This window comes from Fukomys damarensis, unplaced genomic scaffold, assembly GCF_012274545.1.
Source record: "Fukomys damarensis isolate Sample0158 unplaced genomic scaffold, DMR_v1.0_HiC HiC_scaffold_4, whole genome shotgun sequence".
NCBI classification, from domain to species: Eukaryota; Metazoa; Chordata; class Mammalia; order Rodentia; family Bathyergidae; genus Fukomys; species Fukomys damarensis.
The window spans coordinates 62,737,657-62,764,935 of NW_022900916.1; the positions used below are offsets into that span (position 1 = coordinate 62,737,657).

Here is a 27,279-nt window from a genome sequence, read left to right on the forward strand (position 1 = left end):
AAAGGTGAAAAATTACCAATATAATGTAAATACTTTCTACAGATAAAAAGTTGATATAAAGGGCTGGGGATTCAGCTCAGTGGTTCTACTGCCTGCCTCGCAAGCACAAGGACCTGAGTTTGATCCCTGGTACAAAAAGAAAAAGAAGAAAAAAGTTGATATAAAGGCAGATAGAAAACTATCCAGTGGAGGCAGAGAAAAACCCTAATACTTTCTTCTAAAATTAGGAAATTGAGTCCTGCACATCTAAGTAACCAGATGATTGGCACCAAGAAGTATGGCTCGGTTAAAAATGAAGATCAAATACAGTGTGGTGAAAGTGGCGAAGTCATTTTTATTTCAGTACTTGACAAAATACCCCATAAAATCCAAAACTTCTACCGTTATACAAAAATAGGTCTCTACAAGTGGTATACTCTGTCTTCATCACCAGTAGCAAATATATTAGGCAGAAACATGTAACTTCAGTAGCCTCATAAGAAAAGTGCAGGGAACCACAAGCTACACATCCAGCAGTATCATAATTTGCAAGTTTAATCTTTTCACCCATTTGATAAATACACAAGGTTCATAATTTAATCATTTAAATTAGCATTCCACAAATATACATGTAATTTAATGATTACTGTGCATGAATACATACACAATGCTTATATATACAAATTCCAGTTTGTTTTCATGTGCTGGCAAGGATTTGTATACAATCATAAGCTGTTTATAATGGTCCCATTGAATATTCACAATACAAAAACAAAAGAACCATTGATTTACAAAAAGGAATTTCTTTAAAATCACTTCATTTAATGTTTCAAAGGATTATCTTCTCATCCCAGTATGAAAATGAATGGTTGAACCTACAAGAGAAAAACAGGCCATTTCAAACTAGACCTCCTATACCAGCCTAATTCACACAAAACAGATTACTTGTATCCATCATTAAAAAAATGCCATTCATATCTGAACTGGGTTTGGTTTTCTTTTTTGTACTGGGGATTGGAAATCAGGACCTTGCGCTTGTGAGGCAGGTGGTGGCACCGCCACTGAGCTAAATCCTGGGCCCCTGAACTGGTTTGAAAAAGATTGATTATGTATTTGAAGGTCACCATGAGTGGCTCTTACATCAAGTAAGACGAATACTAAGGTGTACTATATAAAGTGCTACGAAAGTTGAATCAACTTGAAAAATCTTTGATCTTTAAAATCTAAGTCCTATCACTTCTCAGCCTTTTGCTAAGATCAAGTGCAAAATTTGGATGCTCAAAACAAGCCAAACCAAAGCAACAAAGAAACCTCAACTATGGTAATAAAAGTTTCCTCTAACTACAAACAACCTGCTGTTAGCCCATAGTTTGTGAGACTACTAGAAAAAACCTGTCCTTAATAAAGTTAAACATTATGAAAGTAGACTGAGAGCACAGTCACTTAAAAATTATTCAGTCTTTGGATCAGGAGTGAACTGAAGGGAGACTGGGGAAAGAGGTTTTTCCATAATGAACAGGGAATTCATCTGTACTATAAAGTATGATGCTTTGGATGTTTTTGAGAAGACAAATGGATCATTCTTATAATGTCTGTTAAATGGGGTATTTTCCCAGCATCCATGAGTACAATGGAGCACGAGTGATAATGGCTGCCTGACGTGCTGAAGGCAGCTGTGTCTTTGTACCATGCATTAGTAACTTCAGAAACACGTTCTCCAACTGACTAAAATTCACAGAGTACTTTGTACTTTGGTGCTCATTTTGCATGTTGTCTAATCTGCATGAAGATGGGGAATCATTTTTGGGTAGAACAGGATTCTGGGTGATAAATTATGTCTCAAATTCTTTGAAGGCTGTGCTGGTTACACAGAGTTTAAGCTTTGGCAAAGCTGGTAACTTGTGCATCGAAAGGAGATTTGAGTATCCTAAAAAGTGAGGATCAAGCAGTTTCAAACAGAAAGGAGAGCTGTGCATCTAGCATTATGGTGCTACCAAAAGCAAGTAAAGAGAGTACCTGACTGCACAGTTCCGAGTCGTCTTTGTAGCGCCTCTAGCCGGGTGATATAATCTGTCAGAGCTCTGTCAGGATCATAATTCTGAAGCTGAGAACATGCTAGGGAACCAGGATTTAAATCAGCTGGAGTGCCTGAGTACCTAAGGATTGAAAATACATACATGAATCCAAATTATCCAGAAATGATGGGACTAAGTTACCAACCTACCTCTACTCCCTGTGTCCCAAAGGCAGGCCATTTTATACATTGCCTGATCTACATCCTCCATGCTTGTAAGTTTGAGACGACAAGAACTCTTAAACAAATTCAAAAAAGCTACCAAGTCATCAGAAGAATGCCCAGTACAATGCCTCTCAGTAATGTTTTCAGGAAATGCTGGATATGTAAAATTCATCTGTGTAGACTGTAGGATTTTCATAATGGCCAGTGGCTTATTAATTGTAGTCAATATTTCACCCAAAGTCTAAATATAGCATATATCAACACATGGGCAACTCTATTCCCTATAATTTTAGAAACCATTTAAAAATTCAAAAAGTAGCTTTGATTCTGAGCCTTGGGTTATATAAATTACATATAGATAAAGATGTATAGCTATTGCAATGCAAGGAAGTAAAAGCCCTAACATTACCCATCTTTGCTGAATATTAATGTACTTACTCCACTCAGGTTTGACCAGATTCTTACCTATTTTGAAATGGTAAGGGAGACCTAGGATATTCCAGATCTGATCTTGAGCGGTATGTCGTATGTCTTGCTTCTCCATACAGCTCCAACCCACCAGAAGAGTGATAAAATGGATCCATTTTTTCAGCACCTAAAGTAACCCAAGATGTATCATTATAAAAAAAACAAAAATACCTAGCCCTTGGAAAAGTTCTACAAGTACATCAGTTCTCAATGGACTAGTACACTATACTACACTGTGTCCTAGTTGTAGACATTTTTGATTGTAGCTAAAGGAGAAAACAGTACAAACAAATCTGGTTTATTTGCAGTCAAGATTTTATAGCTTTGAATACAACACATTACTCAGTGTGATAAACAGTTTTGCTGTTGAAGTAGACACCAAATATACACATTTCCCTTTTCTCTGTTGCTCAGCTTTTAGCAGACTATCCAAAGGCAGCTTAGTACTGAAAACAGGATAGCTATGCTGTGTCCTCTAACTCTATGCTCTGGGTTTGCTCAAAATGTTAAAGACTAATGTTTTCCTCCTTCCTTCTAGGTGTATACAGAAGGAAGTTTAACTCACTGCCACAGTGCAATGTACTAATAAACTCAAGAACTGTCTGAACATCGCTAAACTGTGGAAATGAACCATAACTATTACACGTGACTGAGCAACTCTCTCTTGAACCAGGACTTGAAATGCATGTTGAAGGAACATGGGCTTTAGCCAGGCTGCCAGGGTTCGGTCCTGGCTCCACTACTTCCCTAGAGGATGAATATGTTTAGGGCCCAAGAATATGTTTTCCACAGCTCGGTTTCTCACCTGTGCTGTGAGAATAACAGTGATTGTGCTTACATTATAGGACTTGAATACTTAAAAAAGCAGGGCTTGTGTAGACATTATGATCCATAAAAATCAGCTGTTAATATGCTTTTTAAAAGAATAAGGTTTCCAACCTTGTTGAAGAGTCTGCCTCTGGACAACACTGGTTCCAGAATTAATTATTTAGAAAATATATATGCAATAATTTTAGTCATAAATATAATATGCTATTTTGACTTCACCTGGATGCAGCCCAAAGCCATCTCTGTTAATATTGATGGAATCAGAACCTGTGACTCGGTGCCACCGACGAACCAAGAATTTCATTCTAAAAAAAAAAAAGACCCCAAAAGGAAATTTCACAGAATACCTATAAAAAACTGTCAGTTAAATAAGCACATAGAGCAAATTTAAATACTATTACATGGTCACCTATTTTAAAACTATAAATGTCCCTAGCTTGTAGGAAAATTAAATGTAAGAAAACAGTGCTGCAGGGCTGGGGATTTAGCGCAGTGGTTCCAGCGCCTGCCTCACAAGCACAAGGGCCCAAGTTTGATCCTGGTAACCACAAAAAAAAAAAAAAAAAAAAAAAAAAAAAAAAAAAAAAGAAAAGAAAAGAAAATAGTGCCGCAAGCTTGCCTTCCCACGAGGCAAGAGAGCTCACAGCATTATGAGCATAACATTCTGGCTTTAGGGATAAATGAGACACTAGGTGACAGAGGGCAAAAGTAGACAGGAAAACAATGGACAAGCAAGGAAAGGGTAAAAAGTAATGAGAGCAGAATGGAGAATGAAAGGGTAAAAGAACAAAAAGACCCTTAAATTGGCAGCCAGAGTGAGCTAGGAGCTGGAGGCAGGGTAAGGCCATGTCATCAGCAACAAAAACCAGTGCTGGCTAAAAGGCAAGGGATTCTTAATGGCAGGAACTAGCGAGGCAGCTGCTTGGCTCATCTGGGCCCACGGAACATACTGGAGTGCCAGCTTTGATTTCTGAATTCTAATTAGTTTTGAAGTGCAGTGTTTTTTGAGGCAGGATATCAACTCAAATTCATGGCAATCCTCCTGCCTCTGCCTCCCAAATGTTGGGATTATGAGCATGTGCCACTATGCCTCACTTTAATGTTCAGTTTTAGGAGGGTCAAAATCAATGAACATAAAAGAGGACAAGAAACACTGAGAGAACAGCAACTTTCATACTGCTCCCACGGAGCTTTCTCAGATGCCTCTATTCATGATCACTGCTAAACTGTGACCTCCCACTGGGTCTTTGATGAGTTTTGCGCATGCTGCTCTTCCCCACCAGGGAGCACGGGTTTCAGGCAGACACTGCATCTCCTAGCACTTAGCCTGAGTGTGCTCTACACAAGGTGATGAAGGCACTGGGAGGGAAAGAGGAGCTGGAGCTGGGTGACGAAGGCCAACGATGGCACACCTGAAAGCCAGTGGGAGTGGGATGTGGGAGAACTGGCTGGCTGCTCCCGCCGGGCCTGTAACCTTCCCTGCCTTTTTCCTCATTGTGAACCGAGATTCTGTACTAGGCCATCTCGCACAACTTCCACTTAAAAAAGTATACCGTGTACCATATTTTTCAAAGAAAAATAAGTCAGGAGAAAAAAAAAAAAAAAAAGACCAAAGCATTGTAAAGAAGCATCAGATGTGACCTGGCCAGTACACGTGAAGAGCAGAACTGCTCTGCCTCTGGCCCTGGAGAAGTCTAGGTGTCCGGTAAGGACCGGCCAGGCCAGAGAAATGCAGTGGGCCAGGATGCCAGGGGTCCTGGAGTCTTTATTCCATTTCAACCACAAAGAATGAAGGCCAGAGCTGCTAGCATGAAGCTGCCAGGCAACAGAAGCGCCAGAAGAGGCCCTGCCATGAAGGCCAAAGAGCTAGGCAGGGCCTTTCCTCTCTGGGCACCAGGAGTAAGTTACAATAGTAGTGAGAAGACAAATATATTCTAGTCTCAGAGTAAGCTTCCAAAAACATTTTTTTCCTTCTGTGATCGTAGGCATACGTCTGAACTAGTTCATGGATGGATTCAAATTTGTTTTAAGAAAATTCAGACTGGATGTGCCACGATACCTGAGTTTACTCAGTACAACGAAAGAATCCCTGCTAAACGATGGAGATCTGGAAAGAAGCAAGCTTATACCTCTGACTGTTACAAACCGCCTTTCAGAGAGTCTACTGGTAAAGCGACTTTACCTCAAAATTGCGATGGACACTCTGACAGCTGAACGAAACCTGGTGAAGCCCCGTGGGCGCTTGGTGATCACTTCTAGGTCAGTGAAGGCTGGCTGTCCCCCCATGCGGGCAAGCAGTGCCAGGGTGGCATCTTCGCATTCTTGGAACCCACCCAGTAACAGCAGCAGGTATTTCTTTTGATAGATGAGAGCCTTCCGAAAACTTTCTGCCCTCAAGTATTTACCATAAATTCTCTGTATTTAAAAAAAGGAAGAACAAAAAGGCATTCTGTCATTCAAACTTCCCTAGGAAAAGACAACCAATGTTTAAAACAAAACAAAACAATGAAACAGAATGGCCGTCACCTCTCACTGTTTTCTACTATAACAGCAAAGTTGAAAGTTAATTAACCTTCACAGTTCGTCTCTTTTCAGTAATGGAGAATGAACACTCACTTTATAATTATGCTTTTTATTTTGGGCTCATCATATTTATATGATATAAATTTTAAAATTGCAAGGAGCTATTTTTTGTCATTATAGTCATTATCTAGTTCTTTTAATAATGATTTCTGTCACTTTAAGAGTCATAAACTTATGTTCACTCCACAGCTGGAACAAATATTCCCAATCTTTTTGTTTTAGATTTTAAATTACCGATTAAGGTAGTTTTATTACAATGACTATTCTTACACATTAGAGAGGCTACTTGGAAGGCTTCCTGTCCTATAGAGCATTATGCTCTTACACTGACAAGTACTGCTTTTGTTAGTTGAAAATAGAACATTTTAGTGCATTGTGGGAAGAAACTGTAGGAAGCAGGACCATACTGTGACAATGAATAGAACTTTACATGGGCCCGGTCCTCGGCTTGCCTCTCCGCAAACCTCCTTGTGACCAGCTAAACACCTAGCAATCACGATAGAGACTGAATAAACAGGCCCAGACACACCTGAGTGCCACCACCACTTTTCAGTCTTTTCAGTTCATGTCAGGAGAGATGAAACGAGGCAAAGCAGAGGACCTTCTGAAGACTGACGAGGTCTCCTACCTTTAAGGTGACATGTTCAGAATCGGGGCTCAGATTCTGGAGTAAAGTATCATTTCTTAGTTCAGCTTTCAGTTTATGCACTTCTGCTTCTGCCCTTTTCAAGGATTTCTGGAGAGTCGATTTCTCTCTGTTCCATATTTCTTTTTCGGAAGCAATGATGGCATCAATGTTGGATCCACCACCCAATGAAAACCTAGAACACTGCAGAGACCATATTCTACTAACATGATTTTTAAGAATAAGTCTTGAAGAAAAACTGGAATTAATCATATTAAAGGTATCCTATGATGTATGCCTAGTATCAGCTTTTTGATTGCAGGAAAGCTCAAAACCAATCTAAACTGATACTACAGAATATTCCTGAAGCCTAAGCATGTTCCTTTGCTGAGCAGAAAGTCTGGCAAAAGCCTAGCCAGGGAAAGCTAGGCAGATTTAGCAGAGTTTTGAACTGAAAAATTCAGGAAACCAAACAGCTGGATCATCTGGATGCAAATGTTGAACCTGCACTCAAGAAGGGGACAGAGAATTTAACCCCTGGCAAGCACAGGAAGTGGGTTGCTATGGAAACTTCATGCTGGGGTTTTCATCTGTTTGTACAGTTTTCTTCTGATCTTTCCTGTCTATCAAGTTATTATAGAAACCAATTATTTTACAGCTTTTGTAAACTGGAAAAAATTTAAATGCTTATGAATTATACCGAAATATATAATTGATGTACAAAATATATAATATTATACTGAAATATATAATTGAATAGCATTTTTTGCCGGAGTCATTAACATAGTAACTGATGAATGTAACTGAAGAGAACAGTCAGGATCCTAGGGAACAACATACTGATTTGGAGATAAACAGATTGTAGCTTGATTATAATTTTAGTTCAGCTTTCTCATGTATAAGGCTGGATGTGGATTAATTCTGTAAGTGCATAACCCTCTGTCTGGTACACAGAAGGTTCTCTTTAAAATAATAGCTACTATTACTTTTTTTTTTTTTTTTTTTTTTTTTTTTGGTACTGGAGATCGAACTCGGGTGCTTGTGCTTGTGAGGCAGGCGTCGGAACCACTGAGCCAAATCCCCGGCCCAATAGCTACTATTACTGTCATCCCTATAAAATTTTCCACAGATCCTACTAAGCATCATATACCAGGTACTTTTGCATGTCAGAGTCAAGAAACTGAAATAAGACAAAAGAAAATATAACTCAGCACTACTTTAAAAAGGACGAAGTGTTTGTAAATGGGGAGGGGAGGAGGGGGTGAAGGGAGGGCACGGACAAGGGGAAAAAAATGAGAACCAAGACCTGTCATGCAAAGGAACAAGATCCCAATAATAAAAAAAAAAATGACGTACACAATCTCCAGCAGCTCCTGCCTGTCGGTAGCACCTTATCCGCTCTTCTAGCTTCATAACCGTGTTCCTCAAACCATTCTTTTCTTCAGTAAGCTGGCTGATATGTCCTGTCAGCTCAGCATTCTGTCTCAGCAGTCTTTCAGTCAATGAGCCACAAGAAGCACTTGGGGACACTAAGCTGGGCTGGGAAAATACAATGGTATTATGTCACATAATTACAAATGTCCACAAATACTTTGTGTGAATGTGTGAAGAGACAGAAAACACCTATTACATGACCAGTGCTTGGTTAAATAATAGGGAGAAATGCATGAGGCAGGCAGAAAAGAAGCTAGGGAAAGGCACAATAAGTAGAAGAGCATAAAGACATAAAGCCTTATGCAAGCGTGTTGCTTTTAAGGGAGCTAGCTGTAAGTTACTTGGTAAAAATAGAATGTTGCTTCAATTTGTGGAAAATAGATTTAATCATTCAATGAAGGCAATGGAGAGCTACAAAAGGCAGAAGCATGCCACAAACAGTTTGTGCACTAAAGATTCCTTTGGCAGTAGTGCGCAAAATGGAGTAAGTTAGGGAAGATACAATCTTCTAGTGTCAGGCATACCCATGAGGAGGTTGTTAACAACAGTCCTGCTAAGAAGTACCAAAGAGCTGAGGCAGTGGCTAGGGATAGAGAGCAATGGGCATAGGGGATAGATATGTACAAATAAAAGGCACACGATTTAGATTGCTCAGCTGTGTAAGTCCATTACATTTTTGTTGTTGCTGTGTTTTTGCAGTACTGGGGATCGAACTCAGGACCTTGCTTGTGCTTGCAAGGCAGGTGCAGTGCCACTGAGCTAAATCCCCATCCCTGCTTAGCTGTGTAAGTAAGGGCAAAGAAAAGCAGACCACAGCGACTTTCAGTTTTCCAGCCTGGATGACAGCACTACCAGAAAGGTAGGAAGGACAGGGGAAGATGATGTTCAATGTGAAGCATGCTTTTGGGATTGCTAAGAGGTCATTGTGGGGTACAAGGAAAAGCAAGATACCTAGGAACTAATTGAAAATATAAGCCTGAAGCACAGGTCAAAAGTCTATACTAGAAACACAGTCCACTGGACAATAAACTCCATGATATATATGAGATTTTTGTCAAATATGTTCATTTTATCCCTAGAACACAGTTGAGTACTTGGCAGTATATGTGCAATGTAAGTATTTGTTTAATACATCAGTCTAGTGAAGGTCTGTGGGAACAAAGGAGCTTTTTTTTGTTTTTTGGTACTGGAGACTGAACTCATGACCTTGCACTTGCGAGGCAGGAGCAGTGCCACTAAGCTAAAACCCCGGCCCTGAAGGAGCTTTTACAGTGCAGTTAGATTCATGGAAGATGACAAGGGAAGAGAAAACCATGGAGGTAACTGATTAAAAACCTCAATGAAGTGAGACAATACTGACAGAAAAGAAAAGGAAAGAGGGTTTTAAGAGTATGGAAGAGCTCTCAAGTGTCCAGTGTAACAAAGTGAAGGCAAGAATGAAAAGATTCAGCAGCTTGGCGAATCATAAAGACACTGGCAGGATTCTTAGGATGGTTTCATGCAGGTGTGTGGTGAGGGTAGAAACTAGATTGTTCTTTCAAGAAGTTTGGTATCTTAATAAAAGGACACTGTAGTCAGGCATGGTGGTGGGAGGCTAATACAGGTGGATTACCTCGAGTTTAAGGCTGTCCTAAACCGGGCCACATAGTGAATTCAAGGCCAACCTGCACTACAAAGCAAGACTGTCTCAAAAAACAAAAACAATACAAAACAAAAAAAGGCACTGGATTCAATAGCAATGCCAAAGTTAATTTTCTCCCAAGCTTTCACTAGCTTCTACTGAAAGGCAAACATTGTATTTAAAATTAAAAAATTAAAGTTTTGGGCTGGGGATATAGCTCAGTGGTTCCTCTGCCTTCCTTGCAAGGGCAAGGTCCCAAGTTCAATCCCTAATACCAAAATTGAAAAAAAAATATTACAGTTTTATCAAACATGCTGCCTGTTTCAAACAGTTCATATTTTCTACTGAGTCTTTGCTCTCTCTGTTTTACAAAGAACTTCTGAAAAAGTTTTACCTCTTCACCTGGCTGGCCAATGTATTTCTGTAGTTGTAAAATAATTCCATCAATATTTTCCTGAACCCAAATGAAAGTTTCGACATCTGCTGTTTCAAACTGTAGCCTTCAACAAAAAGACACAAAGTTACAAAAGACTTTCTCAGAGGTGTTTACTAACAGAAATACTATTGGCGGGGAGTCTGTGCTTCACTTATCACTCTTACAAGAGTTCTCCTTCGCTAAGTTCAAGTGTTATTTTCAGACGTATGAGCCTTTTTAAAGAATATCATGTACCCACGTAAACGAGGATTACCTTTAACAGCTCAATTTCCCACCCTGGCTAGCTACGTCTGCAGGTTAGTGTCTGTCTAGCCTAAGAACGCTCTTCCAAAGACCAGGCAGGAAAGCCTAACCTGTTGGAGGCTTTCTGGGACAGGTGCTGTAGGCTCGAAGCAACACGCTCAAGCTTTTGTCTGACCACTTCTAATTCATGTTTGTAGCCAGTTTCTCCTCCATTCATTACAGTCAATTTAAGGTAGTTTGATTCTTTCGTATCTCCTTCTATTTTCTGTTGAAGAACCCAATTTCGAGTCCGATCATTAGTCACGCTCCAACTGGTTGGCTGGCAATTTTGGACAGAAAAAGAAAATAATTATAAACAAATAGCATTAAACATTCTTTCTTAAGGGAATTATTGTTTATAATCTAAATAAAGTTCTATAGAATTTATTTTTAACTGATTTACACATATAACTATTTAAATAATTTAATCCAATATCAAAGTTTTATAATCAAAGAGCTGTAGAACTCCTTAAAAGTATTTAAGAGTAAACCAAGTGCCAGTTTACCTCATTAAGATTCTGATACAGAATTCGTCTTTCTCGTTTTTCTTCTCGTTCTAGTTCTTGCTTTTGGAATTCTTGCATAATTCCTTGTAGTCGCTTTCCTTCAAGGTCTAACTTATAAACTTGTTGCCTTTTCTCTTCTAGCTGGTGCTGAAGATCTTCTACTTTAGACTGCAGTTCATGCATTTTTTTCTGTCCCTCAGTGTTGGCCTCTTGCTCTGTCTGCAGTGTCTTCTTATGAACCTGTCTGTCTTTTTCCATTTGCTGTCTTGTTTGCAAAGAGTCCAGTTTGTATTTTTCAGTCTCACTTAACAATTCCACTATACGGCTATGCTTCTCCTCCAGCTGTTTCTGCAGCTCCTTCAGGAGGTCTTCCGAGGGCAAGGGTGGATGTAGCTGGCCACCCTCGTCACTGCTCTGCAGCTGGGTCCGCAGTTCCCGCTCCCTAACTAGGGCACCACTTAGTTCCTCAATTCGGACTTTCTCAGAATCAAGGAGTACTTGAAGCTCTAAGTTTCGGCCCTGCTCTTCTGATAACTCAGCATCATGTAGCAGTCTTTGTGATTCCATTTTCTGCTGTAATTCATGGAGCAGTTGTTTCTGTTGTTCCAAAAGTAGATTTAGCTGAATATTCCTCTGTTTCTGGTCCTCAAGTGAAAATTTCAGGTCCTTGTAAGAAAATATCAGATTCAAGTACACATTAATATTACTAAGCTACTCTGTAAGTATACAACCATGCCTTTATTAATACTAAATTGGTGATCTGTAGTAACAGAAGATAGTACTATTATTCAGTTTATTAATTTAAATTTTCTGTGGCAAGAACAATTATTTAGATAGCCAAGTGATTTTCATCGAGGAATATAAATAAGAGATAGGCAGGATAACACATTTCCCTTAAAACATCAACTTACCTGGCTAAATAGGAAGCAGGATACATTTCTCCTAACAAAGATCATTAAAAATTGTAAGCATTCTTGTAGTACTTTTAAAACATATTAATGGTATATCTTTTTTTTTTCAGCTGTTAGGTACTTATGTGTGAATGAGCGTAAGAAAGTAACTGCCTAACAGTAGTATGTACATGAAAATCCAGAATGATGGAGATTCCAAACAGCTACAGATTGGCCCACAGGGCTGGCTGAGATAGTTGATACTTTTCCTTTCAAACATTAAATTTTTAAAACACTGCAAAAAATTTAAAAAATACATGTTTCTTATTGAAAATGATGTAAGTTCCTGAGAAATATGTTTTTAGTATCAGAGACTAAAATCAATAAAGCTTACACAGAAAGCAGGGTCAAAAACAAATTACTCATAATCAATGTAGATTTTAAAAATAAATATATTAGTACTTGGGAGAAATTATACATCCCTGTGTGGAGGTTAACATCGTAGAAATTAAAGATTAAGCACGCAGTAAAATAGGGCTACAGTCTTGGTGATGTGTTTCAAATACTGCATTATGTGAACAGGAGAAGAGCTCTGAGCCTGGGAGGCTGCCACTGGAGTGGGCCTTCCATGCGGTCCAACCTGTGGTGAGCTAAGAGCCATACAAGACTGGGGGCGCCTCTCTGGGAGAGCCCAGTGCTTATTTTTTCCAGAGTATAGTAGCAAGGGCTCCTGCTTTCACAGAAGTTGCCCTGATCCCATTCTCTAGTACAGTGGCGGCAAACCTACGGCGCGTGAGGCATAGGGGGGCAGGTGGAGCACTCTCTGGCTGGCCACACCCCAGCAGCTGAGCCTTAGGTAACAGTTGTTTTTTCTAAACTAAAACCTCAGTACTCAGGTTTAACTGCGTGTTGGCACTCTGCAATACATAAATGGGTTTTGGGTTGCAGTTTGGGCACTCATCTGTAAAAGATGCACCACCACTGCTCCAGGAGAAAACAGACACCAAAACTACTTTTGCACTAAACTAATATGATTGCCCTATTTATCACACCGAGTGTGCACTAATTAACAGTACCAAAATATGGTGCTACAGAGCAATCTGTATGTATCCTTGGATGCAGCAAAATAAAAAGCATCAAAACACCAACATTTACTCATAACACAGTTTAAATGAATTATAACAGTATTTAATGCAGAGTGAACAACTTACAGCTTATAAGAGTCCAAGGCTGACATTTTAGACAAAGGTCAGTCTCAAGAATCTGAATTCTCCTGAGACATAAAGATGATAATACCTCGAGTTCGTCTTTTTCCTTCTCTTCACTGTGTCCCAATCTGGCTTTTTCTTTCTCCAAAGCCCACTGGAGCTCTCTTGACTTTTTCTGTTCATTTGCTAATGTATCATTAAGCAGATGTACTTCATCTGTCTTATCTTTAACTTCCAATCTAAATCAAAAGAGACAAATGAACTTTCATCAATGGAGCAAGAAAGAGAAAACAGTTCCCATTGAAAAGCGGAGGCATACACTGTATGTACATTATAAACTAGCTACCAGGAAAATGTAAGTTTAAGGATTCTTGAATGGTATTTCAAATTCTCTGTTTCTAATACTGGAAGTACAATCATTATTATTTACCACTGTAAACCATTACACCATTTATTGCTCCAGGATAATTATTTGTGGTTATGGGGACTAACACGAGAAGCATTCTACTGAGCTACATTCTTAGCCTTTTTCACTTTTTGAGATGGCGGCTCACTAAATTGCACAGGATAGCTTTGATCTTATGATCTTCCTGCTTAAGCCTCCCGCGTAGCTAGATTGACAGGTGTGCGCCGTACTTAGAAAATAAAATAAAATAATTTTTCTTGTCTTTTACTGAATGTAGGAATCATCATATGAATGTATGAAATCAATGTTCAAAATAAAAATGACTATTTGTGATATGTTTTGGCAAGCAGAATATCTCAGTATTTACACCAACAAATGTATCTTTTTGGCAATCATTATCTCTTGAAATATCTGCATATATTGGTTAATTAAACCATTGATCATGTTGAGATCTTAAACATCATTTCAATAAACACCAAAATTATGTCATACAGAACTGAGGCCACAACAGAGAATATGCCAAAATAATCAGGAGTTTATAACTGGAAAAAATTTGGAATTTCCTATCTGCTTTCTTTCCTATAATTAACAAAGTTTTCATGCTATTTAAACATCATGTATAGTGTTTTATTTTTGTTTGCACAATATTTATGACAAAATTACTACATTCCTTCCCTAATACACATTTATAATAAAGAAGCTTGGCAAACCTGAAGGCTTCTAACTCTTTTAGGTGCTTATGCTGTGCCTTGAGCGTTGTCTCTAGTTCTAGTTTCGTTTGTGCAAGTTCACTTTTTAGCTCAGCAACCACCATTTTTTCTGAACTCAGTTGTTCCTGGAGTTCGGATGCTTTGTCTTTCACACTGCTGAGCTCCACTTGCATCTCCAGAATTTGAGACTGCTTCTGTTGCATATTATATTCCAAGAGTTCTAAAGGGAACACAATGGATATTTAAAATATGATCTAGCAACTCATTTGGTTTATAAATACTTCCTTGCCAAGAAATAATTTATAATTTAGGAGACTGTTACAAAGCAACTGTGAAAGATTACAGTCTCTACAATTGGTATTTTATATAAACTTTATGTATGTTTTTTTCAGTGGTACTAGTGGCAAAAACTTCCGAGGCAGGCGTGGGAGCCATGAACACTATTGGCACTCACACCTTGCCCTCACCAAGGTTGGGGACTCAGATGGCCATGGTCCCTGTCCCAGGAACAATGGGCCTCAGTGTGCAGAGTGCTACTCCTGGGACAGCTACAGGTGCTGGTGCTGCTGGCATCCTCCGACATGCAGGGATCTCAAAATACAGAATTTTCGGTGCCTCTGAACAAATCCAGTGCTAACCTATCAGAGAAGGTGTCTTCCAAGGATACAAGCAAATCTAACAGCTGCAGCACTGTGAAAAGATTAACTAGTTTCCCTGGATTCAATCAACATAAATTCCACAGTGACTTTGAAAATGGCAATACCAGCAATCTCAATAAACACAACTTCCTCTACCTCAAAATCTGCTCCTAAAGCAACAAGAGTTTCAGAAAATAATCCCAGATGTCAATATCCTCAATTACCACAACTCTTAATAGTTTGGTGACATAGCTAACAATCAGAGCAACCATTCATTCTAGAGAAAATGAAGGATCAAAATTTGATAATGTCAGCTTTACTTGTATTGTTGTATTGACAAGAGAGTTTTATCTATTCTTTATATTGGGTATAAAATGTATTATTTGAGAGGAGGCACTTAATATAGAACCAACGATAAACACAATGCCATCATTTAAGGAAATGCAAGAACCGGATAAAAGATTGATACAGCTCTATCAGTTAATTTTGGTTATTAGTTTAAAGCAATATTATCTCCTTTAAAATAGTATAAACAGGCTATGCATATAATGTATAACATATTACATACATATGTGAAGATTTGTCATCACTACTAAAGTTAAAAAGGTCTTAAACATTTAAATTATATTAGGATTGCAATGCAAGGACCCGAGTTCAATCCCCGGTACCCCCCCCAATGATAAAAGGAGCTTACAGAAAATTTATGCAATGATTATGTTCACTTTTAGTAAGACAAGTCCTAGCTCATGTTTTTGTGGCACTGGTCACATAGGACCAGTACCTGAAGGCATCATCATCAGATGGCACAACACCATTTGGGCATCTAATTAAGGAGCTTGTCATAGCACTCAGGATTCTGAGAGTCTGTTGCACACAAAGAATTTCAGGTTTTTAAGAGCTGGCTATGTCCCTAATTACTAAGGCCACAAAAAGAAATTACACAATTGTATTAAACAGACTGAAGCATAGTTTAATAATAGTTTAAGAAAGCTTCAACATTTATTGATTGATTGTACCGGAGATCAAACTCGGGAACTTGCACTTGCCAGGCAGGCAGCCTCACCACTGAGCTAAATCCTCGGCTCAAAATTTTATATTTTAAAGTATAGTAGTTAGTCTAGAAACAGAAGACACATTCCCCTGAGAACAAAATCTTCAAATAAAACCTCAAACAATACCTGTGTTTTGTCCCGTTAGAGGCCCAATGGAGCATTAGAAAGCAGGTAAATTTTATTAATAACTTCTTTTAAGATTTCAATGTTAGGTGATACAATTTTCTTTCTCTATGTAACTTAGGCAAACTGTAATGTCGAAAGTGATGTTTTAATGATTGAGTTGTAAGAGTGGCATAGGAAAAAGTAGACGTTATATTATTTGGTACTGTAACACTTTGTCACCATTGGAAATCGCTTAACAATTGCTTAATTTTAATTTGTTAATTTTAGTTTTATATTTAGTGAATATTTTTAAGAAATATAGAGCTGCTTTCAACTTCTAGAAATTTTTAATGGAATGTTAAATCATTTTAAAAAATAAAGAGCCCTGTACATGATTTCCAAAAAACATTCACAATTCTGTATTATCAGGATTATAGATTACTGCTGTGTTTATTAAATTAGGGATTATGGCACTCTTCCCCCAGGCTACCTGGTTTGATTGTTACTGTGATCTATTTTTGGAAATAAATTTGTTCTCCATTAAGAAAAATTTCAGAACTGTAAAGATAAGAATGATAAAAATTGAACACAACATATTAACAATGATCACAAGATTTAAAATAAAAAACTTTAATTGAATCTAGACCCATATTTCTCACCACGTACTAAACTAAAATCAAAATGGGTTAAAGAACTAAATGTTAAACTAGAAACAAAATGCTGGAAGACAAGATAGGTAAAACTGTTGAACACACAGGTGTATGCAAGGACTTTCGGAATGGAACCCCAGTTGCAAGAAATAGTTCCAAGTATCAACAAATGGGATTTGCACAGTGAAAGAAACAACAAAGGAGTGAAAAGACAACCTATAGAATGGGAAAAAAAATTTGCCAGAAATTTTTCTGAGGACTCATAACTAGAATATATAAAGAACTAAAAAGATTAGACCTTCCAAAATAAAAGACTCAATCAAAACTGGGCAAGCAAAATGAATAGACACTTCACAGAGGAAGTTCAAATGGCCAATAAATACATGAAGATTTAAATGCTCAACAGCACTGGTCATTAGAGAAATGCAAATTAAAGTAACAATGAGATGCCATCTTACTCCAGAACAAATGGCCACCATCCAGAAATCTATAAAAAATGCTGAAAGGTTGTGTGTGGGGGGGGACAAAACCAAAGCCTTCTACACTGCTGATGGGAATGAAAACTAGTATAACCACTATGCAAACTAGTACAATCTCTAGTATAGAGATTCCTCAAAAAACTAAAACCAGAAATTCCATTTAACCCAGCTATTGCCCTTCTAGGTTACCTATATGAAAGTAAAAGTCATCATACTACAGTGATAAATTCACACCCATATTAGCACAACTCATATTAGCTAATGCTTCAAAATGGCCCATTTGTCCATCAACAGATGACTAAAGAAAATGTGATATTTATATACAATGGAGTACTTACTCTGCCATAAAGAAAGATAAACTTGAGTCATTTGTAGGAAAATGAATGTACCTTGAGACAATGTTAGTGAAATCAGATTCACAAGCTTAAATATCATATGGTTTCTCACATTAGAAAGAGTAAAAAGAAACAGCAAAATGAAAGATAGATGTTAGGAAGCAGGGAGATAGGTGGTTCTAAAAGGGGAAGGGGATCAAGAGATGGAGGAAGCGGGGGTTAGGAGGAAAGGGATAAGGGTGTTATGTACATGTACCGACTCTACACAAGGAAGGTAAGCATTATGTACTGCGAACATGTATCCCCCTTAACCCAAAAAGGACCTTCCCAAACAAAGGGGCTCAAAAGAGAGGGATGAGAAATTAGATGAATTAGGATGTTATGTACATGTACCAACTTCTCACAAGGAATGTAAACATTACGTACTAAACAGAGGCACTAATAAAATAAAAACAAACTTTAAATGTTCACCCAAAATTATAAACAGGGACTTCTCTATTTGTTCACTCGAAATGTTAACCACTCACACTAAAATGTTCTAACAATTTCTGATAACTACATCCACTGTTTGCAGTAGTTACCCATGCATGCAATCTTGACTACAACGATCAGCACTGTTTGCTTCTTCTGTTCATCGTGCCTTTGCAGATGTCCCCGAAGGAATTTATTATAACCCTGTACCCAGAAGTGGGACACACAAACCCTGGCTGGGGTCCTTGCCCTGCCCTCTCACAAGACATCAGTCAAATGCTGCACATTTCTTATAATGAAAACAAACGGGAATTTAAACCTTCAAGTATGTTAACTGAAAAAGCATGTTACAAAATATGCATCAGGGTTCCAGTTTTACAAAAATTACATATTATGTACTCATGCACACTGAAAAGGTCTGTACACGTATTTACCTAGGTGCTAAACTCTCATTATTTAAGGCTTTATGTGATTCTAGAAGTGACTTTTACTCTACTGTTTTTCTGATGTGCCATAAATATATAACAATACTCTCTTATGAAAACATTTTTTTAGATTTAAAATTTTAAATTCTATTAAGGTTTATCAATTCATATTAACATTAGGAGAAAGGAAGAGTATTGGCTTTGGATGATAATCATAATTTAGGCTTTTAAAACAATTTCTTAATGAATAGCATATGTAATTAAGCTTTCAATGGGGTTATATTTCATTTAAATAAAACAGTATTATCTCATACAATTTTAGTTAAACCTCTGTCTAAAGCTTATCTCATGGTACCTGTTCTCTCCAAAGTAATTTTGACCTGATTCAGGTTTTCAATGATAAATATGAGACTTTGCAGTGACAGTCTGAAAAGCACAGGTGTTTCTCCCATTCCACAAAACACTATCACTAAACACTCAAGCATATGTCCTCAGTAGGGAAGATGAAAATTTACTAGCAATTTCTACCTATAGCCCAATTTGAACAGATATCCCTACTGCAAACTGCAAAAAGACTCTAGCAAGCATGTATCAAAAGCAAAAATCCATCTGGGCAATAATCATATGAAAAGGGACTTAAACCATGTTAATAAAATCTAAATCACAGTAAATATCCACTATGCAGCTAAGAAATGACAACGAAGTATCCACTGTGCAACCAAGAGATTGTCAGCTGTTTACAAATATGTGAAGCAACGAAACCTTCACGCACTGCTAGTGAGTGTGCAAACTGATACTTTCACTCTTTAAAATAGTTTGGTATTGTCTAGTAAATTTGAAGATTTTTACTATGACTCAACAATTCCACTTCTACAAAGATTCATGTACATATATACATCATACAAACTGCAGAATTTCTGTAACAGCACCTATTGTGAGAGATATAAAGGAGAAACAACTCAAATGTTCAACCACAGAATGTGTAGTATAATCTAGAACATCCATGCAAGAGAATTCTACACAGTAACAAAGTCAAACTAGAGATAAATGGGTGGGGGGGATTGAACTCTGGACCTTGTACTTGTGGGGCAGGTGGGAAAACCATTGAGGTAAACCTCCTGCCCCAGGGAAACGTTAATAAACGTGGGGAATTTATAAATTGGCAGTAAAACTAAAGAAAAATCAGGATGATTACCAGTACGTACACAAGGGGCCAGCTCAGTGGTGCCGCTGCCCACTTCCTTACAAGTGCAAGGTCCCGAGTTCGATCCCCAGTACAAAAAAACCCAAACAAACCAGTAAGTACACACGACAGAGGAGTATGTGAAGGGGTTTTTGGAATATGGGCAATATTCTACTTCTTGGCATATGAGATGTTTACACAAATATTCTTCTAATAATTTGTCAATGTGTATTTGCTGTAGCTCATGTTACAGTTCCCAAGTTTTTAAACAAAACATTAAAAATGAAAATAACTATTTTCACTGTGGGATTTCCTTTACTTAAGATAGTTATCCTTTAGGGTACAGGAAAGACTTACTAACATACAGCTTGAAAACAAAGACGATAAACTTAATGGGCGTAATAAAAATGGTCTATTTTTACTAGACACTGCTAATCAATTTGATAATCTTCCAACCCCTACAGTATTAATATAGATTTTTTCCTTAGTGTTATGAGAATAAGAATGTGACTAAGAAGAAACGTCTTTTAACTGGATAATATTAGTAAGGGAAAGTAAGGAAATATTTTCTCAACTACTTGTGGAACCATCTGTCATACAACCTACCTTGGCTAGGTTTATCACTCTCCTGCTCTCTTTTCAGGGTCATTTTCCTACCATTCATTTGAGCACGCAGTGCTTGAATTTCACATAACAAACTCTTTCTATCTGCTTTTTGGACACATTCCATAGCGGCTTGATATTCAATACCCTGTAATACAGGACAATGAAAAATCAAAGGAAAAGAGTTATAAAGATAATAAAATCAACAACCAAGAGGTCTGAAGAAGAATGAGTGGAACACACATTTTAAATTTATTTTTAAAATTTCTTTATTTCTCTTATCCAAATTATATGACGATTTGTTAGATACCCTTTTACCTCTAAATATTGTAGTGTACAGTATTTCCTAAAAGCAAAACATTCTCTTATACAACCACAGTATAATAAAAAGAATTAACATTAATACAATAATATCATCTAATGAATAGAGCATATTCAAATTTGGCCAAATGTCCTCGTAAAAAAAGCAGTGAGGAAGCCGGGTGTGGTGGCGCATGCCTGTAATCCCAGGACTTGGGAGGCTGAGGCAAGAGGATTGCTGCAAGTTTGAGACCAGCCTGGGGTACACAGTGAGTTCCAGAGCAGTCTGAACTACACAGTGAGACCCTGTCTCAAAAAAATGAAAACAAAAGAGACTTGTAGTCACGCCCTCTCCCTACTCTTAACCCCTATACACTAATTTGTTATCACTCTAATTTTGTCACTGAAAGAGTGTTGTTATATAACACACGATATGTGGAGAATATCAAGAGTTTGCTCTTTGTAAAGTGCTGAGTAGTGTTTCATTGAATTGCTATACTAAACTTTGTCCATCCATTTACCTAATGCAGGCCATTTGGGTTGTTTCCAGTTTGGGGATATTACAAATAAAGCTGCTATGAATACTCATGTATAGGTTCTTAGGAAGACCCAAGTTTTCATTTCTGTATGATTAACTATCTATGAGTGTGAGTGGTAGACTGTATGGTAAATGTGTGTTCAACTTCATAAGAAACTGCCAGGTTAGTCTGCAGAGTTGCTCATCTACTCCACATTACTTCCAGCAATGTATGCAAGATGCAGTGTCTATGCATCCTTCCCAGCCCTTGGTGGTATTACAGTTTCTTATTTTGGCCATTTAAATAGATGTATAACGACCTCATTCTGTTTTGGTCTGATATTTTCTCAAGAGTAGATAAATACACTTTGTAGTTCAGGCTCGTCTTGAATTAGCCCTGAACTCATGCCAGTCCTCCGGCTCAGCCTTTGAAGTGCTGAGATTACAGGTATGTACCCCATGCCCAGCTTTGGCTGAATCGTTAGTGATGACCCCATCTTCACTCTAACACTTAAAAATTAAGTTTCATCATTTTTTTTTACCAATCCCGCAGAAAAGTTATTAGCTCTTTCAAATAACCAACTTTATTTGGAGACAGGGTTTTTCTATGTATCCAGAATGGCCTTGAACTCAGGATGGCAGCCCAAGCAGGCCTTGAACTCCCTGTAGTTCTTCTGATTAGCCTCCCAAGTGCTGGGATTATAGGCACGTGCCACCAAGCCTGGCTTCAAATAACCAACTTTTAATGTTTCATCCTGTCTACTGTACTGTGTATTTCATTAACATTTTTATTTGTTAATCTTCATCATTCAGACTCTGTATTTTCAGATACGATTACCCACTAAAAATGTATGTGTAATCCCCAAATGAGTTTCTTTCATTGCCTTTCACACATGTACTGAGAAGCTTAAAACTTTTTTTTTTTTTTTTGTACCAGGATCGAACTCGGGTCCTTGTGCTTGCAAGGCAGGTGGTGGAACCACTGAACTAAATCCCCGGCCCTGAAAACTGTTTCATGCACATTTCCAACTAAAGTCAAACAAGGGAATACTCTGCCTTTTCATTTTAGCTCTCAAACTGTAAACAAATGTCCTTTTTTATTCTGTGTAGTGTCTTATTTTTTTCATAGTTTTATACTTAATTCTTTGTGATTTCTTGGTTTAAAATGGCCTCCAAAGTGAAGTACTGTGTGGTGTTCCTAATTTCAAGAAGGCTGTGAAGGAAGAATCTTAAGGAGAAAAGGTGTGTTAGATAAACCTCTTTCGGGTGTAAGTTATAATGCTACTATCGTGTTCGACATTAATGAATCGATAATATATAGTAAACAAGGCCTTTTAAAACAAAGCCTCACAAGAAGCAAGGTTATGTACAGACTAGGTGATGAAAATGTTGTGACTAGAGGCTACAGGCTCCTACTTGTATATTTCCCTTAAGAGTGATGGCAACTTTATACAAATTGACTACTGCGAATAATGAGAGCTGAGTCTACCTTACTCTACTTCTTTGGGTTTATTTAGTTGCTCTAACTTTCTAAGTTTAACGATTAGCTCATTACTTTTTGGCCTTTATTTTTTTGGGGGGTACTGGAAAATGAACTCAGGGATTCACGCTTGCCACGCAGATATTACACTGCTGAACTACATTCCTGGCCCTAGTCTTTCAACATTTAAGATAATATTTTTTTCTCCTAAATATTCTTAGTGGCCTTGTTACTTAAAATGAAGACTCCAAAATGAATCAATAACTGATACCCTGTTATTATTAACAAGTATCTTTTAAATGAAGCTTTATGGGCTAGGAATTTAGCTCAGTGGTACCACACCTGCCTTGCAAGCACAAGGTCTTAAGTTCCATCCCCAGTACCCAGAAAAAACATTTTTTGCCAGGGATTTAGCTCAGTGGTTCCGCCATCTGCCTCACAAGTGCAAGGACCTGAGTTTGATCCCTGGTACCAAAAAAAAAAAAAAAAAAGAGCAGATATTACACTGCTGAACTACATTCCTGGCCCTAGTCTTTCAACATTTAAGATAATATTTTTTTCTCCTAAATATTCTTAGTGGCCTTGTTACTTAAAATGAAGACTCCAAAATGAATCAATAACTGATACCCTGTTATTATTAACAAGTATCTTTTAAATGAAGCTTTATGGGCTAGGAATTTAGCTCAGTGGTACCACACCTGCCTTGCAAGCACAAGGTCTTAAGTTCCATCCCCAGTACCCAGAAAAAACATTTTTTGCCAGGGATTTAGCTCAGTGGTTCCGCCATCTGCCTCACAAGTGCAAGGACCTGAGTTTGATCCCTGGTACAAAAAAAAAAAAAAAAAAAGTGAAGCTTTGTTTTGCTACCTGTTCTTGTATTCTCTGTTCCAAGCAGCTTAGTAATCCAACAGCATCTCTGGTACCTAAAGCTGTGAGCTCGGTCTGAAAGGCAGCCAGTAAAATGCTGCGCTCCTTTAGGAAAACGTGTTGAAAGGCAAGCAAGAGGTCACCTCGCCAGTCAGAGAGATTCTCAGGAGACTGAGAATCGTCATAAACCTAGGAGAATACAAATAGCAAAAGTCAGTATTCAAATAAGTATGTTTTTAAGACATTATAAAAATATTAGTCTATTTAATAAATATTTAAAGCCGAAAAGTGCATGAAATTTCAAGTGTGAAAATACATATATCATTTCACATGAAAACAGGTAATTTATGAAGTGTTATTACTGAAGTGTATTAGAAATCACATAAAGCTATTTAGAAGAATAATATTCTTCAGATACCTCAGCTTCTCTTTGCACTTGCATTTTGGTAATTAAATCCTTAAGAGATGAGATCATACTAAGGTATGCCCTTCTCTCTTCAAGCCAGGATTCTGAAACTTGCTGAACACAATGATCCTCCCCTTCACCATAAGGGGACTCCGTGAGAGAAAGCACCTGCATGCCCTCGTTATGAACAGCTCTCAGCAATCCCTAGAAAGCAAAAGCTAAAATTATTAAAATTATTAAATTAAAATTATGATAACTTCTTCAAAGATTGAAAACTCAGATAAACAAAAATACATTTTTTTTTCAGTACCAGGGATTGAACGCAGGTCCTTGCACTTGTCAGGCAGGTGCGGTGTTACTGAGCTAAATCCCCGGCCCCAAAATACATAAATTTTAAGCAAGATAGCTTTATCAAGCTAGAATGATTTAGAAAACCCACTGCAGAGAAGAAATTCCAGCTCACCTCTAATGAATAACTTTTTGTGGAAGGGTAAGCAAGTCCCAATAGGTTGCCTCTGACTTTTCACTGCTTTTGTCTCTAAGGTGCCCTTCCTAGATTTAATAATTAGCCAATGATGACCAAAACAAATGAAGTGGAAAAACTACTATTCCTTTAGACTGCTTTAAAATAATTGTGGCAAAACACCAGCAATAAAAATGATGTTTAAGCATCTTTATACTTATTAATTTATATTTAATTATATTTATACTTATATAAATCAACTGCACTTATCTGTGAAATACGGAAATAAAATGAAATGGATTCCCAAGGATGACGCCATGCAATTTTACCTTCAGACAGCATTTTACAATAAACTATGATGTTCAATATAAAAACAGTATCTGCTAAGTTTACTAACAGTTATTTATCTTTTAGTACCTTTATTTTCCTTGGAAATGAATCTGTTGACCCTTCAACTTCTTCTTCTCTGCCTTCTGACCCTGTGTCAAATCCCTGACTTTGTGTAAGAAAAATTCCGTGACCCCAATCTGATCCAGAATCTAAAATAAAACAACCATCTATTATATAAAAGACCCTACCCTCAACAAAAATACACTTTTTACATAAATACTATAATCGTTCCAGAAATGTATATTACTTACCATTCAAACATATTTCTCTAGTTTGGCAAGTATTAGAATGAACTGAAGATTCCTAATTAGAGAAAACAAAAAAACAATTTTGTTTGCTTTAATAAAAAATAGGGCCCAATTAATTGTTTTATTTTAATGCTGTAAAAAAAAGAAAATAAATCAATCTAATCTGGCATACTAGTTACAGTAAATGAACCTATCCATGGCTTTCAACAAGTCTGTCATTTTTTTCCCTCATGGTTATTACCATAAATAAAAAGAGACATTCATGAATTAAGGATTTATTACAGGTTCCAAATCCGTACAAAGACTTTATTATCTAACACTATGTAATAAAAGATTTAAAATTGAAAAAACATAAATAATGTTAAAAAAAAATCAGTACCTCTTTAGATCTCAGGCACTGTAGCACTGCCTTCAAAGTCTCACACTCCTCTGTCAGTAACTGAACAGCAACATAATGTTCCTTCTTCAAAGTTTCAGTTTCTGAAATATGTCTGGATTCCATATCCAAAATTTCAGCAGCATGTAATTCTTGCATCTGCTCAATTTTTTCAGTAAACTGACTTACTATTTCAGAGACTTCTTCTGAGGATTCATTTTGTAAATCAATTTGAATTGCTGTATTTCTAACAAATATCTGTGGAGTTTGACTGCTGCTATTGACCGTGAGAGTCCCCTGTGTCTGGGATGCAGCATCTACTTTAATAGGAAGTGGCTCCAATATGCAGACCTTTCTGTTTTCTTGTATCTTAGTTTTATCTCCTTTTACTAGGAAGTGAGATAACTTGTCTTCTGCCTCTGTGAGCTGATCCCTAACTTGGCTTAAATCTTTCTGAAGAGATGCCATATTTATTTCTTTTATCTAAAACATAATGAGAATTGAGTTAAAATTTTTGCAAATCAAATGCAGAACTTGAAAGTGGGGAAAGGAAGATACAACTCATGCTCATACATTCGCCTCAGAATAATAGGAAAACCATTTCAGAAACACCCATGGGCTTATATATACTTTCATATGTATGTATGATCAAAAGTTACTATTACTAAAGAAAATAATTTTCTACTTTTGGTTCTCACAGGATTTATGGTTCTCTTTAATGTCTGTCTTTTTCTTCCTAATGAACTAGAGATGAAAGCATCCTCCTAAAAAGATTCTCAGGAAAACCAAGCAAGGAAGTACTTGTAAAGAAATTTATAAAAAATCCATTTTTAATTAAACCTATAAAAAGCTTTCTTTTTTATGTAGCTTTAAAATTATGGATCTGTGAAGGAAAGGTAAGATACGTAAAAATAAAAGAATTAAGACTATGTTACTTATCTTACCGAAAGCTCTTCTTGTAGTCTGTCTACCTTCTCTTTGTAACTGGCAAGTTTTTTGTTGGTAGCCACTGACTCAGCTTTAAAAGCCTCAAGTTCATCAAAAAGTGCATTTTCTCCACCAGTATGAGTGACCTCAGTAGCAGTCTGAATAGTAATAGAAAACACCAGACACACATTATTCTAAAGAAATATAGTTAAACTGAAGGCACTTATACATGCTAAAGCAGCCTTTGGAGGAATGCCTGCTTACAAATAAAACAGACTGAAATGATCAGTGCTTTTTTCAACAAATGGAAACTTTTTGAGAACTGTCCTCTTACAACAGTAAGAAAAAATTGACTAAAAACAAAACAAAACAACAAAAAAAACCAAAACACCAAAAAAAACCCCCAAAACAAAGGCTGGGTGTGGTAGTGCGCGCCTGTAATCCCAGCACTCAGGAGGCTGAGGCAGGAGGATTGCTGTGAGTTCAAGACCAGCCTGGGCTACATAGTAAATTTCTAGTCAGTCTCAACTACATAGTGAGAACCTGTCTCCAATAAAAATTTACAAATTATAATTATAATATTATTATTTTTTTGTGGTACTGGGGATTGAACTCAGGACCTTTCACTTGCAAGTCATGGTACCACTGAGGTAAATCCCCCACCTAAAAATTTACAAATTATTAATAAAAATACCCTTTGTTATATTCAAAAGTTTCATATTTGTGCCATTTTCCTTAAAGGATACCAGATGTAGCTAAGATATTCTTAGTAGATATAAATGGAAAGTCACTGGTATTATAAAATTTATTACAAAGAAATGTAGTTCTAACTAACTGAGAGGAAAAAGCCTAGTAAGTGGGAATATTATTGTTATATGACTAATATAATTATAAAATCCTGATATTATCTTCTGGTGTTTACTAAGATTGAACACTCAAAATTGTAAATTCATACAATGAGAATTTTCTTAAAAAGTCCTTGTTATATCTGTCATGCAGTAAAAATAAATGTAACTTCATATATTTATAAAAGTAGACTTACACGGGTCAAATGCAAACTGCAAAGAAGGGTGACATCTATTATCAGGCATGAAATGTGCAAAATTAAAGACTTGTCACACATTAATTCAGTAGAATACTAATAGATTT

General features: G+C 37.2%; 2 protein-coding genes across 2 annotated transcripts in view; one reads left to right on the plus strand and one right to left on the minus strand.

Moving 5' to 3' along the window:
• The window catches only part of LOC104847884 (lanosterol 14-alpha demethylase), a 30,686-nt gene extending 27,110 nt beyond the window's left edge, over positions 1-3,576 (plus strand). Inside the window, exon 10 of the mRNA XM_010603488.3 lies at positions 3,225-3,576. Within this exon, the coding sequence (XP_010601790.1) occupies positions 3,225-3,292 (68 nt within the window). The 3' untranslated portion in view covers positions 3,293-3,576. The remainder of the gene's footprint in view (positions 1-3,224) is intronic.
• The window catches only part of Akap9 (A-kinase anchoring protein 9), a 158,155-nt gene continuing 131,663 nt past the window's right edge, over positions 788-27,279 (minus strand). The window contains exons 33-51 of the mRNA XM_010603485.3: positions 26,148-26,288; positions 25,207-25,686; positions 24,831-24,882; positions 24,607-24,728; positions 23,739-23,930; positions 23,321-23,509; positions 20,160-20,304; positions 14,216-14,435; positions 13,188-13,338; positions 11,002-11,667; positions 10,567-10,775; positions 10,172-10,277; positions 8,079-8,261; positions 6,726-6,926; positions 5,697-5,929; positions 3,734-3,819; positions 2,684-2,813; positions 1,996-2,135; positions 788-854 (exon numbers count right to left, since the gene is read on the minus strand). Coding sequence (XP_010601787.1) covers positions 817-854; positions 1,996-2,135; positions 2,684-2,813; positions 3,734-3,819; positions 5,697-5,929; positions 6,726-6,926; positions 8,079-8,261; positions 10,172-10,277; positions 10,567-10,775; positions 11,002-11,667; positions 13,188-13,338; positions 14,216-14,435; positions 20,160-20,304; positions 23,321-23,509; positions 23,739-23,930; positions 24,607-24,728; positions 24,831-24,882; positions 25,207-25,686; positions 26,148-26,288 — 3,684 coding nt within the window. The 3' untranslated portion in view covers positions 788-816. The remainder of the gene's footprint in view (positions 855-1,995; positions 2,136-2,683; positions 2,814-3,733; positions 3,820-5,696; positions 5,930-6,725; positions 6,927-8,078; positions 8,262-10,171; positions 10,278-10,566; positions 10,776-11,001; positions 11,668-13,187; positions 13,339-14,215; positions 14,436-20,159; positions 20,305-23,320; positions 23,510-23,738; positions 23,931-24,606; positions 24,729-24,830; positions 24,883-25,206; positions 25,687-26,147; positions 26,289-27,279) is intronic.